Source organism: Impatiens glandulifera, chromosome 1 (assembly GCF_907164915.1).
Source record: "Impatiens glandulifera chromosome 1, dImpGla2.1, whole genome shotgun sequence".
Lineage (NCBI taxonomy): Eukaryota > Viridiplantae > Streptophyta > Magnoliopsida > Ericales > Balsaminaceae > Impatiens > Impatiens glandulifera.
This window is the reverse complement of record NC_061862.1, coordinates 153,039,826-153,054,564: the sequence shown is the minus strand read 5'-3', so window position 1 is coordinate 153,054,564 and position 14,739 is coordinate 153,039,826. Positions and strand designations below refer to the sequence as shown.

Genomic DNA, 14,739 nt, shown 5'->3' with positions numbered 1-14,739 from the left:
GTTGATTACTAGAGAAGCTCGTATAAGATTAACAAGCTGAAGAAATAGTTATCTGAGAAGTATGCAATGAAAGATTTGAGTGTTTCAAAACAAATCTTTAGGATGAAGATTTTTAGGGATAAAGAATTTCTCAAACTTTTCTAAGAAGAATATGTGAAGAAAGTTTTTAGCAGATTCAACTTGTACGATGCAAACCAATTACTATCATCTTAGCTAGTCACTTTAGACTATCCAAAGATCAGTCGCATTCAATAGAGAATGAGAAAGATTACATGACCATTGTTTTGCATGCCTCTGTTATTGGTAATATTATGTATGTGATAGTTTGCACACGACCAGACATATCACATGTAGTGAGAGTTGTTAGTAGATTTATGAGAAACCCAAGTAGACAATGTTGGAAAGCAGTAAAGTGAATACTACGATATTTAAGAGGAAGTATGTGTCTCGCTTTGTGTTTTTGAAAGTTTAATATGAGTTTGGAAGGATATGTTGATGCTGACATTGGTGGTGATGTTGATAATAGAAAGAGCCCAACATGGCACGTCTATACTCTAGGAGGTACTGCAATTAGTTGAGTTTCAAAATTGTAGAAGGATGTTACTCTTTCTAGTTGTGAGACAAAGTATGTTGATGTGACAGAAGCTGTTAAGAAGATGATGTGGTTGCAACCTATTTTTACGAGAATTGGATATTGTTCAGAAATGTAAAGAAGATAGACATAATCAATGCAAGATAAGTAAACATTCAAAGATAGGCATGTAAATAAACCGAGAAGAAGAATCACATACCTTAAAATAATCAACGCAAGATAAGTATGCATTCAGAGATAGGCAGGTAAATAAACCTAGAATTTCGGTAACAGAAAGAAAGAACGAGGCGCGAGAGAGTGGTAATGTTTTACAGAGAGGGAGAAAAAAGAAATTGGGATAGGGTGAGATTAAGATTTAGTGAGGGAGGAAAAAAAAAAGAATTGGGTTGAGGGTATAGTTTTATAAAGAAGAAGAATTGGGCTGAGATGGTTACTAATTAAAAAAAGTTTATAAGTTAAATTTTTATTTTTAAATTTAATTTATTTTTAGTTTATATTATTTTTTATTTAATTAAATTTAAATAATAATTAATTAAAAGATAGATGTTAATAAAAAAAAATTAATGTTATAAAATTTTAATAATTATGTTATAAAAATTTAATAATTATATTTTAGTTTAAATAAAATTTTAAGTCAAATTTAATTTTAAAAAAAAATAAAACATTGAAATAAAATATTTATAAAGTTAAAAAATAAAACATAAAGAATATTAAAATTTAGTATTAAAATTTAGTATAGTTAAAATAAGGTTGTCAGCTATGTTTATAAAAGAAATGAATAAAGGTTGTTGTAAATGTATAAGGGTTGGCAAAGGTTTTTCTTTTTTTGATTTTTACCAACGCTTAATATGCGTTGACATATAAGGGTCGTTGAAGATATGTTTTATTGTAGTGAAGTTGCAACCTATGAATTCGATTTCTTCAAAATTATACATGTTTGAAAAGTTAATGTACATATTTTCAGAGACAGACTCAGGATTCAAAGGTGGAGTGAACTTGAAAAACATTTAGTGTGGCTTAAATAAATAACGAAAAAATTTTGTATGAAATAAGTGAATAAAAGTAAGTTTTACTATTTTTTTAATAATTAACTAAACAAAATATAATAATTAGATAAATAAAATAGTGAATTATATTGATTTTTTTTTAAATTAGGAGTATTGTCACATTTTTATTGTACAAAATAATTTTTTATTAATTTTTTTTTGGATGGACTGAACCCCTATATAGATTTGTCCCTACATATTTTTACTCACCAATTTTATGATTCTTGTTAAGTTTAAGATGGACAAACTCTAGAGAAAAAACACATTTTGTAGGCTTCTTCAGTGATTGACTTCGCCTTCGTAAAAAAAATAAAACATTGTCGGTGTTAAAGCATTCGAAACCAGAGAAGTGATTGACTTCGCCTTCGTAAAAAAATAAAACATTGTCGGTGTTAAAGCATTCGAAACCAGAGAAACTGGAAAATTGAAGCAAAAATGATAAAGTGAGAATCCTTTGCATGAGAGAATATTTTTATTTAATTGTGCCTTTTCGCTGCTTTCCAGACTATTTCAGAATTTTGTCAATGGTTTGAAACAAGATAATGATTTTTTCGACCCAACAATGGGACTTTACTGGCGATTTGTGTGTTGGAAATTGTTTGACCGGCGCATAATATAGTGTCGGATGAGACAAAATGTGGGAGTGACGCTTAAATTTGAGCCGGTAAAATTTAAATACGCTGATAAACATATTTTATTTTATACTATTTTACGCTATGTGTTTTTAAGTTATTTACTTAGGATAATCTATGCCATTATTAATTATTTTTCTAACAATTTTTTATTTTTATTTTACTTTTCTAACTTAGAAAAGAAAGTAAAAGATTTTAGATACTGCCATATATGAAAACAATAAAGAGAACATTCAAGAAAATAATAAAACACATATGTAGTTTTTAAATTCACAAGTCCCACAAGTATGCAAAGAAAATACTAGTTTTTAAATTCAAATCAAGTTCAATGTAGATATTACAAAAAGATCAACTAGTTACATAATCTAAGCTAAGCATTTTCAAATTTTAAAAATTGTTAGAACTTGTCTACAGGACTTTAATCATGTCGATGAAATAACTTGAAAATAAAAAAGGAAATAAATTAATTAATAAAAAAATTCATAAAGAAATGTTTTTTTATTAACTTATGACATTCAATCTTGTAGCTTATGTTTAATTGGTTTATATCCATCCACCTACAATATTTACAACCTTCACAATGAAATACTTAATGAAAAGTTTTAACTTACAAGAAAAAATACATTATAAATTTTCAAACACATAAAATGAACAAATTAAAGTACAAAACATAATGAACATATTAAAGTACAAAACATAATCATTAACCATAAATCTATATCAAATCATTTATCCCTTCAGGATTTTTCTAACATGCCAAATCAATAAAAAAAAATATTCTATTATCAGATAATCATTAAGTAGACATTTAATTTTTACATCTCCAATATAAATATTTTAAAACAAAATTAAAGACAAAATAAATATAAAATTAAAATAAAAAAGGTTAAATGAAACTACCTAGAACACATTACACAGCATGTAATGTAAAGCAGGTGTATGTTTAGGCGGCTAAGGTTGGTTGAATCAACTTGGATAGAAGGGTTGCGTACGTGGCCTTTGATGAAATAAACGAAAAAATAAAAAATAAAAAATAAAATAAAAAGTTCCTTAGTTGGGGAACAAGTGGAGAGAGAAAATGAAAGTTGCATGCTTGGGACTTCTATACTTAAAAAAAATATAAGAAGAACCCTAAATTTGGATATCTTCAATCATTAAGATTTAGAATATCAAAATAAAAAGTGTAAAATACTAAATTTTAATAACTAGTAAAAAAATTTAAAGTAGAGATCGTCATTATTATGAACACGGAAGAATAAACATGAAAGTATTATCCCGAATATAACCAACCCCGAACCGGAAAACAGAATCTCTAAAAGATGCGTCTAAATACGCGGAAAATAATTTTCCTAATTTTTATAAATTCGGTGGGGACACTATAATTAAAAGTTGATTTCTCGATTTATTTAAAATATTCTCAAAATTTAATTCGTGAAAAAAGACTTTTAAAAATAAAATTTTAAAAATTAGAAAGTTGAGAAATCAAGGTGTTATATCTTTTTTGGCGACTCTGCTAGGAACTTATGAGGCTTAGCTTTACGCCTCATTAGTGTCACAATTCATTCAAAGGGATGTCGAGGTTCATTGAAATCTTGACCTCACAGTGCATTAATCTCTCTAGTCCAAGGGAGACCCAATCGTCTAAGTAAGCTCATTACAAGAAATATTCTAGAAGCATTGGAGAAGGCATGTCCTAGAGTAGTTAATGTAGTAGTTGGGTAGTAGGGTCATTAATGAGATAGTTGGGCATTATATCATTAATATGCTAGTTGGTTAATACCATAAATGTAGTAGTTGTAATTAGCCCTATAAATACCTCAAGGGTACTTTGTAAACATCAAGTATTCAATCAATACAAATCTTATTCTCAAGCTCTCTTTCTCTCTCTAAGTTCTTCTTGTATTGTCTAAAAAGCCTTATTAGTTAGAATCTGAGTCGATCTAGCCTAGTGCCACACGGGTAGAGTTTCAACCCATTATAAGTGGTATTAGAGCAAGGTTGTGCTTCCTCATTCAAGCTGCAAGAGATAGATTTAAGTTCTACTATCGTCACTAAGGTTTCGACCAGCAAACATAAGGACAAGGGATTCAAGAGGGATAAGTCCGTCGAAAGAGGTGTTGTCATGGAAGTGCGGGTAACCTTGCTTGAAGAACGCATGAGCGAGCACCAAGAAGCTCTCGAAGCGTTTAGCGCGGTGCCCGATAGAGTGACGTTATTTGATGAGATAAGTGAAAAGTTGGTGAATGAGGTCATGGGGATCATAAAAATTCGAATCGTAGCATTCGTGACGAAGTGCTGGGATCGATTCAAGAGGAGGTTAATGATATCCGACAATAAGACTCGAGACAATCCAAGGAGAAACCCATGCGATGATCAATGCTCTCTGAAGGGAAATGATGGGGAGGCTCGATGCGATGGAAGGTCGGATTGGGTGGAATGGAGGGCAACTTTGAGGTTCGGCACCTCATTGAATGGATGTTCCCAAGCCAACTTCGTTCAAAGGATCGAGGAGTGCAAGGGAAGTTGAGGACTTCCTTTAGAACATGGAACGACATTTTCGAGCATCAGACATACTTGATGATCGCACCAAGTTGCAGACGACCCCTTTCTTCTTGATAGAGATGGAACTATTATGGTGGAGAGGCGTGAAACAGAAATTGAACGAGGTATGTTGAGTATGGAAACATGGGAAAACTTCAAGATCGAGTTCAAGTGTCAATTCTTCCCAGAGAACGCCGATTTTGAGGCATGGAAACAACTAAGTCAACTTGTGTAGAAAAAGACATTCAAATAGTATGTGAAGGAGTTTCAAGAATTGATGTTTGAGTTACCTAGTCTAACAGAATAGGAGGCTTTATTCACGTTTGTTAATGGCCTAAAAACTTGGACATAGTTAGAACTGCAAAGAGCCAAAGTGTAGAACGTCTCTAAGGAAATTACGATTGTGAAGAGGCTGATCGAGCTCAAGGTGTCCGTGGACAGACCATAGCTCATCATACATGATGAAGTAAAGGTGTGGGAGACCGCCCACATGATAATGAGAAAGGTGGGGGAGACCGCCCACCGAAAAATTGGCAGCCAAACAACAATTCGAGAAGGCAACCCGACGAATCGGGTGAGCCAAGAACTTTTCACATTTGTGGTGCTACCAACCACATAAAGTTCATGTGCCCATTCAAAGGTAAAAATGTGGCGGCAGTTCGAGAAACTGAGTCCTCCGATGAGGAGGAAGGGATTCAAATAGGATCCTTAAGACTGCTCAATGTTGTGAAGGCTAGTGTTGCGGAACCGATCAAGGAAACAAAGAGGGGATCGATGTTCGTGGATGCCTTAATCGAGGAAAGGAACATCAAAGCACTAGTGAATACTTGAACTACTCATAATTTCATGCGAGAAGGAGTGGATAAGGCGTTGGGTCTTCGCATCCACCCAACAAGAGGGATGGTAAAGTTCGTGAATATAACAATCAAGCTGATGACCGAGAGGCTAAGAAAGTGCACACCAGGATTAGAGAATAGAAGGGAACAGTCTCGTTTACGTTAGTCCTTATGGATGACTACGATGTAGTGTTGGGACTATAGTAGTTCAATCAGGTACATGCTTGTATAATGCCTTATTCTAATTCCTTAATCATTTTGGATCACAGGAAGACTGGTGTGATACCAACAAGAAGAGAATTATAGGGAATGGACATGCTCTTAGTAATGCGGTTCATCCGAGGTCGCAAACGTGGGAAATAGACATTTTCCACTTTTGTTAGGATGGATGATGAGGACGGGTTCAAGAGAAAAGATGAAGTACTCGAGAAAGTCCAGATAGCGTGTGTAGAGGCCTTAGAGGGCTCAAGGACAAAGACACCACACAACCATCAACTCCACAAAGTTTGGCCACAAGTTACGTTGGTCAAATTCAGTCCACCTTCACTCTCGCCAAATCCTTAAGAGAGAAAGTAGATCTTACTCAGGCATCTTTATAAGAAGACACCAAGAAGATGAAGAAATGGGAAGATCTAAAGAGGTGTGCAGTCGGGTTTAAGGAGGGGGTCGAGGAATGGGGAAATTATGCCCGCAACAATGTAAGTCTCTACAATCTGAGCTTAAGGGCTTGTGCACAGATACGAGGGACCGTTTAAAAATGAGCAGTGTGTTGGGAAGGTCTATCCGATGTCAAGAATAGCTAGGAAAGAAAGGATCACTTGTGGCAATTCAGACAGAAGATTTAAGGGTACCGGTCCAAGGTCGAGTCGAGGACGGCCACGACTTAGGTGGGGGAGAATGTTATGGCCCATTAGTGTCACGGTTCATTCAATGGGATGTAGAGGTTCATTTAGTCTTGGCCTCACAGTGCGCTAATCTCCCTAGCCCAAAGGAGGCCTAATCGTCTAAGTCCACTACAAGGAATATTCTAGAAGCATTGGAGAAGGAATGTCCTAGAGTAATTAATGTAGTAGTTGGGTAGTAGGCCCATTAATGAGGTACTTGAGAGAATATCATTAATGAGGTAGTTGGGTATTATATCATTAATATGCTAGTTGGTTAATATCATAAATGTAGTAGTTGTAATTAGCCCTATAAATATCTCAAAGGTACTTTATAAATACAAAATATTCAATCAATACAAATCGTATTCTCAAGCTCTTTCTCTCTCTAAGTTCTCTTTGCATTGTCTAAAAAAGCTTACTAGCTAGACTCTGAGTTGGTCTAGCCTAGTGCCACACGGGTCGAGTTTCAACCCGTGACACTTAGATCAAAATAAATTTTTGGTCATTCAACATATTTTAAAATTATTTTACATTTAAAAAAAAAGGTAAAAGAAATGTGAAACTTATATATCTAATTAATTTACGTGAGACTTTATTTGCAAAGGGAACAAACACCCTATTACTTAAAGATGTGTAGCAAATGTATTACAAGATACACTTTACACATCTATTCAAATATGTGCAAATATTCGTCATATGGAATGACGATATGTTCTATTCGAGCGATGGTGTGAGATGTAGACCTAGAAGCACAAGACCGATTCTTCTTTTTGGCGATGTGAGTTGTCCTTCAGGATGTAAGCATTGTAGAGATAAGAAAAAACTCTTAATTTATTTTATATTTTCCATTTTATTGTGGTGTTAACCCCTATCCACTACCGGTAAATAAATACTCTCTTATAATGTCACTAGAAACAAAAACATGGTTACATTATTCAGACTCACATGGTTACATTATTCAGACTCATTGTTTGATCTGCCCAAACAACAAAACCACGTTAAGAAGTCATGTTACGTGATAACTATATTTATAAATGGCTGAATTGTTAAATTGGAATTCCTTATCAGGAGACAATTGAAATCGCAAACCTCTTTTTTTCAAACCTTATAAATTGGGGCTCTTTATTGATTTAGTTGTATAAAATGAGGTTTTGTTTTAACGGTTTCAAACATTATTAACTTATTATCTACGGGAATTTATAAATAAATAAATAATAGATCCATGTCATTAATTTTACAACCAAATTTCAGCTAATTTGGAGTTTTGATTACCGATTCTTTGAAATTCAGTAGTCAAAACTCTCACTTCGATATTCGGTAATTAAATTAGTAATTATCAACCGACTTCGGAGTAAGCATGGCCAGAAGGAATGGGAGGAGCTCGTGGAGAAAGGAATGAGGCACAATATGCCGACACTTTCGTTACCAATCCTAACTGCTCGGGTCAACGAATATACAAAAATGTATGACACGAAAATGACTTAATTGGAATCTATAACTCTTAAAGTTCAAGAACAGTACCAAAAGATGACTAAGGGCAAGGAAAAAAGAGTTCGTGATACTTCAAAGGTTGGACTAATAGACGCCGAGAATGCTCTGATTCCCCGTAATTTGAAAATGTCGTCGCTCGATAAATTTGATGGAAAAATGGACCATCAAGTGTACATGAAAATGTACGTAGGTACCTTTGGTCACCTACAACTTGTAAGAGAAATCATGCATCAAATACTTCTAAGATACCTCACTGATTCGACTCTTCATTAGTACCACCAACAGGACATAGCCATGATCGAAACCTTCGTTGAAACCGCTGAGATATTCATCGATAGGTTCACTATATACAACACATTGGAAAATCCGAAAGGAAGCTGAAAGATGTTAAATAGATGCACGATGAGAAGTTCTCAAAATTCATCGCAAGATGAAAATACTTTGCTTCTAATGCTGTGCATATAGTGTACTTTAGAAAACATGAATTGAAATAAATCAGGCTATGACTAAAGAGAATCCTCCTTCTGAAACCCATACCAAACATGAAAAAAAATGAACGATATTAATTTTTCCAGTAACCAAATAATATCTTAACATAAATTATATGACTATCACAGCTAATATATTCATCTTCATCAAAGAAAGATGAAATATTTATCAATTTTGAAGTGATTTGTGAAAAAGGAAATCTATGCATATTAGTAAGATGACCAGTAGAACAATGTTTATTTCTATAGCATGATCTCTTCCTCCAACAAAATTTCTTCTCAGTTCCTTCCTTCACATGCACCCAAATGCAGGAAAAAAAAGTAGCATCTCTATTTTATTTATGTTCATGAAGATCATGGAAGATTACACATGTGTAGAGATGCTTTCATCAACTAAGAACACACACCACACCCTCTTTATGATTACATTACTACATAGGCTTAAAGGAAAGATCACAAAACCTTAGGCCAAACTCAAACTGATTCATTCAGCAGCAAAACCATCTTCCTGCTGCATCTGCTGAGATTGAGATGGTCCCTTGAAGAAAAACTCTTCGGATTGGCTCTCGAACACTTCCCTGATTTCTTTCTCCTGTACCCCACCGAAAGACAACTCCAACGCAGTCTTCTCCAGCTGCCTTATTATATTCCTCCGTCCAGCTAATGTATATTTCTCGTTCTGCAAGTCGTTCACTTCGAGGCAGAGAAGTTCCAGGTTCTGACTGCCATGACTAACCGTGATGACAGGATGTCCGGCAGGTACTACATAGATGACACCTTTTCGCAGCTGCCCTTTCACTCTTTCGTAGTGCTGTTGTTGTTTCTGTTGCTGTCCAGATTTGGACAAGTGAGGGCATGCCATTTCGAAGTAACCTTCACCACGGATCACTAAGACTATCTTTGTGGCCTTGGAATTGTAGAATGGGGCTGTCATCGATCCTTTGGTGATGTTGGCAAAGGAAACGCCAACGTTCAGTTCGCGCAAGTCTTTGTTGTCATCGGCAGCAACCTCAAACAACTGTCCATATTGGTTTGATTTAGATTGAGAGGCGTAAGCCTTCTCGAACAGATTGAAAGGACCCTTCGATCCGCCTCCGAATGGCCAGATTCCACCTGACTCGTGCTGTGACATGGCTTTAATCTGCTGTTCAGAAGCTTTTACGATCACTCCTTGGTTCTGTTTTTCAAACACCCTCTGGATTTTCTCCCTCTTTACGTTGAAAGCAGACTCGAGCAGTTCTGGACTGAAAACGTTGAAAAAGGATTCGGGATCTTTACCTCCGGGACCGGTGAATGACTCGTAATAGCCTGGGGTTGAGACGGGCTGGTACAGCTTGACCACAACGAGTTTCTGGTTTCTAGCTCTGTTTATCATGTAGACTGTTGTACCGGACGGGATTCGGATGATATCTCCCCTCTTCAGATTGAAACTCTCCCTTTTGTCCTCACGAACCAAGCTTATAGTTGCTTTACCCTCGGCCACGAAGAAGAGGCCGTCGGCATCAGTATGGTATGGAGCTATGAAAGTGCTGGGATTCGCCTCGAGGATGGAGACGCGATGGTTGATGAGGCCGACGAGTAGCTTTGACCTTTCTGCAAAGTTTTGAAGAAGCCTAACTCTGCCATGCTCTGTCTCAAACTTGGTCTGAAAGTGTTGATCTTCGAACACGTATGGATTCCTCTCCCTCTTATCTCCTTCTCCTTCCTCTTCCTCTCCTCGGTGAGTTGGGTTCTCATGTTTGCTCCCCGCCTCTCTCCTCTGCTTATCGCACCGGATATGGCACAGTTCTATGTCTCTCCCCTCCTTACTTTTGCACTGTTCGATACACTCCTTGTACCTATATATTGAAACAATTACAATTAGAATTATGATTAGAGATCTGTCTCTGTATCTATCAGACAACATGCAGATATTATGATCAAAATCAGAGAGTACCTTTTTTCGGGTTCCCTTGTGGGATGAATTACATTAAACTCTTCTGCATCGCTGCTGCTGCCGGCATGTTTCTTTTCCTGTCTCTTGTAATCCTCCCAGCACTGGTCTCTGCAATCATGACGTTGTTGATCAGTTTTTCTCTCGCATGTTTGACGACACTCGCTCAGCTTCTCCGCTGGGCTTTTCTGTTTCCCCCACAACAAGTCATCATGGCTACTACCACCGTGTTTGTGTCTGCTGTAATCTTCACATTGGCTTACACACCGTTCCTTCTGCTTCTGGTCGAAACCCCTTTGGTATTGGCACTTCTCTCTGCACTGCTGCAGCTCAGGGTCTTCCTTGGCTATAGCTAGAGTAGTAGCTAGCGCCAGGAAGATGAAGAAGAAAACAAAGGGGGATAGCCTTGCTTTGGATGTCATTGCTACTTTATCGAACAGGTACAGGTAGTGGGTGATGAATGATTAAGAGTGAATGAAGCTCTCTTATTTTATACATAAAAAGTAAAGAAGGATAGGGATGAAATAGTACACGTAAGGGTTGATGCATGTAGAAGAACGGGTGTCATCATGCATGTAAATTAAGGAACGATCGCCGCGTATTGAGTGAGACAGGACAAACAAGAAAACAACAAAGGTTATAATAATGTTTCTTCTGGTATCTACCGTGACATTAGAAAACGCAGATAATATCGTAAAAATTGAAGCAAAAATAAATAAGAATGAGTAATCCGAGGGAGAGGATATGTATGTCATCGGTGGATCATTTTATTAGTTAAGGCTTGTTTGAGTAGTAAGTTATCTTCATTATAATTTTGTGATCTTAAAACATTTAACAAAGGAAACTGACAGAAGAACATGATTAATATAGGGAGTACATCAGTCATATCAGATTCATTTTTAACTAGATACTTCACCAAAATTTAATAAAGAAAGTAACAACGATTTAGGCCCAATATATAATTGCCTTATTCAAACCTTCTAAAATCTACCGAAAGAATTAGACATCACCCACATAATTTTAGTCATGCTCAATGTAGACTCCAAATCTCTGTCCTCCCAAGCCAATATAAAATAATGCGAGATGTGACACGTCTAACTAATCATAATACAATAAATTTTCATGTATCTATCGTAGGTCAAAATCCCACAATTAATATCATTTTAGCCAAAATAATGAAATCTTTGAAAGAAACTTAGACTCTCACAACTTTTCCCAATAGTAATCATACGGAGACAACCCAACAAACAAATTATAACAATTCTTCCACATGGAAAAAAAATCATGTTTTGCCACTATATTATATCATTTTAGGTTTGTGTCACCTCCTTGCACCTTACAATTATCAAAACTTTAAAGGTTCTATCCTTCTATATCTAACGCAAATAACTAGTTCCAGGATTGAACTGTTAGAAATATTTTCAAATTAAAATTGTTTTAATGATTTCAAAAAATTATTATGAACATTAAATTAAATAGAGGAAGCGTGATTGGATTGAGCATTTACCTCCAGATATTGTCGATTAACCTTAGCATTTCTCCGACGAAGGACGTCTTTAATGCAACGTCCAAATTTTTTAGAGGTTCTTCTCTTCCTTAAATCATATTTATAGAATTATTGTCATCAAATAACTCTAAAGACTTATTTGTATAAAATAAACTCAATAGACAAGAGGTGGATAACCCAACCTCTTTGAGAGGTCCTGGGTTCGAGTCCGTCAGACATCAAGTTCTGCGTTTAGTTAAATGGTTAAGTGTGATTGCGAGCTATGTGTTTAACCCCCTTGTGGCCACATTTTAATCCCCTCTTATAGCATAGTAGCAACAAGAGTATGATATCCTCAGTCTCCTTGAGAGGTCCAGGGTTCGAGCACGTCAGGTGACAAGTTTGTGCATAATTAAATGGTTAAGTGTGTTTGCGGGTTTTTGCTTAACCCCTTGTAACTACATTTTTTTAAAAACTCAATAAACAATATTTTATTTAATTCCATTAAAACGTCATTATGGAGATTATTGTAACTATACAATTCAATGTGTAAATTTAATTATAATGAATTAAAATACATTAAATATTATAATGGAGAATAATCTCGTACATTTAATGTGTAATTCCAAATGTTGCAATGTACAAATTATTCCAATGAATTAATTTGTACACATTATCAAATAAAACAATTTATACATTAATGTGTATTTATATTTTATTTATTATATTTAATTAAATTTTACACAAACATTTCTTTAACTGTGACATTCGTGTAAATGGCAATAGACACGAGCTTAGGAAATGTCATTATCATTACATTTAACCTCGCACTAGGCATCGTCTTAGAGGGTATTCGAGTCCCCATCCCTCACATTGAATCTAGATATCTTGCGATAACTCTTTCATATGGATATATTATACTACAAATGTTGTTATAACAAAATGAGTGAGAATAACATAAATAATAAATAGGTACAGATTTTAACATAGTTCACTAAGATAAAACTTGGTTATGTCCATCTAGAAGAGAGATTGTTACAGAGATAATGACATAAGAAACTAGGGTTATAATACAAGTTTATATAACACTCGGTCCCCTAAAACCCTAATATAAAAACCTTAATAAATAGAGAATTGGGTCGACCTATTAAGAAAGCCCAACTATTCAAGTTTATTCAATAAATCTCCACATTGACATGAATTCACTTAGATGTCTCAAATGCATTAGTCAATGCCCATATAGCCCAGATGCATTCGTCGATGTCGGATGTCCCAGATGCATTCATTAATGCTCATATATTATATCTTCTCTCTCTTCTAGAGTTTCCCTTAGGGCAACTTAACTATTTCTAACGTTAAGCAAGTTTAAATAATATTGGAACTTGCAATGAGGAACCAACTTGGTGAACATATCAACAAGATTGTCAACATTTCTTACCTTTTTTACCTTTATTCTCTTCTCACTCCTTAGAAAATGATACTTCATGTCAATATGCTTAGTCTATTCATGATGAACATAGTCCTTGGCTAAGCATGTAGCACTCAGACTGTCACATAAGATAATTGCCTGATCATGATGTAGGCCTAGATCAGTACTAATCCTTTCAACTATATTTCTTCTTTAGTAGCTTTTATTAATGTCATTTCTTCTATTTCTGTTGTAGACAAAGTCATAGTAGGTTTTAAACTCACCTTCCAACTAATAATTGAATCCCCAAGAGTAAATACATAACCAATCATAGAATGAGGATTTACAATGCAATTCGAGTCGAGTTTGAGTAGTATGACACTCGACTCGACTCGACTCGTTTACACCCCTACCTCCATGTATGAGACCAACATTAGATGTTCCTCGCAGATACATGTATATCCTTTTTACAACTTTCTAGTGCTCCTTCCTTAGTTGTACCATAAATCTGTTCACAACACTCACTATTTGTGTCAGATATGGTCTTGTACAAACCATATCATACATCAAACTCCATACTCGCTAGTATAAGGAATTTGAGACATATACTCCTTCTCCTCATCTATTTAAGAAACAAACAGTGTAGTAAGATTAATATTAATAGCACAAGGTGTATCTATAAGTTTAGCTAACGATATCCCAAAACCTTGACAACACCTTTTCAATGAAACTTTTATGTGATAAGAAGAGTTTCTTATGACCTCTATCTCTAAAACTCTACATTCCTAGAATTTTCTGAGCTACTCCCAAATCCTTCACCTCAAACTCAATATTTAGAAGATCTTTATCTTCTGAACATTTATTTCGCTCTTTGTTGATACCAACATGTCATTTACATACATGACTAGGTAGATGAAAGAGTCATCCTTCAACTTGTTGTAGTGTATAACAATCATATGCACTTCTCTTTTAGTTAAGAGACGCCATAAAACTGTCAAACCTCTTATACCACTACCTTGGAGATTACTTAAGTCCGTATAAAGACTTCTTCAACTTGCAAACGCATTTTCCTTTCTTGAAACCTGTAAATCATCTGACTGAGTCATGTATATAATTTTCTTTAACTCTCCATGTAGAACGGTTATTTTCACATCAAGTTGTTCGAGCTATAAATCTTATGTGTCACTATTATTAACAACACCCTGATGGAACTATTTTTATTATTGGTGAGAAAATCTCGTTATAGTCTAATCCCTCTTTTGATTGAACCCCCTTGCAATAACTCGAGCCTTAAACTTGACTCCCTCAACAATTTATATTCCTTCCTTTTTCTTGAGTACTTATTTGCGAGTAATAACATTTTTTCCTTTAGGATACGACATTAGAAGATTCGATGGGATAG

At 35.2% G+C, this 14,739-nt stretch overlaps 1 protein-coding gene across 1 annotated transcript; it reads right to left on the bottom strand.

Moving 5' to 3' along the window:
* Positions 1 to 8,994: 8,994 nt before the first annotated feature.
* On the bottom strand, positions 8,995 to 10,865 carry LOC124911634 (vicilin Jug r 6.0101-like). Its single transcript, XM_047452140.1, has 2 exons — positions 10,447 to 10,865; positions 8,995 to 10,402 (listed from the first exon to the last, which is right to left on the bottom strand). Exons 1-2 carry the CDS (start codon positions 10,863 to 10,865, stop codon positions 8,995 to 8,997), a joined length of 1,827 nt encoding a protein of 608 aa, XP_047308096.1.
* Positions 10,866 to 14,739: the final 3,874 nt, after the last annotated feature.

Excerpts from the sequence above, each read along its gene's own strand:
- LOC124911634 (XM_047452140.1), bottom strand. The coding sequence starts at position 10,865 with ATGACATCCAAAGCAAGGCTATCCCCCTTTGTTTTCTTCTTCATCTTC. Across the intron at positions 10,403-10,446 it reads ACAAGGGAACCCGAAAAAAG|ATACAGAGACAGATCTCTAA; the intron begins GTACTCTCTGAT and ends GTTGTCTGATAG.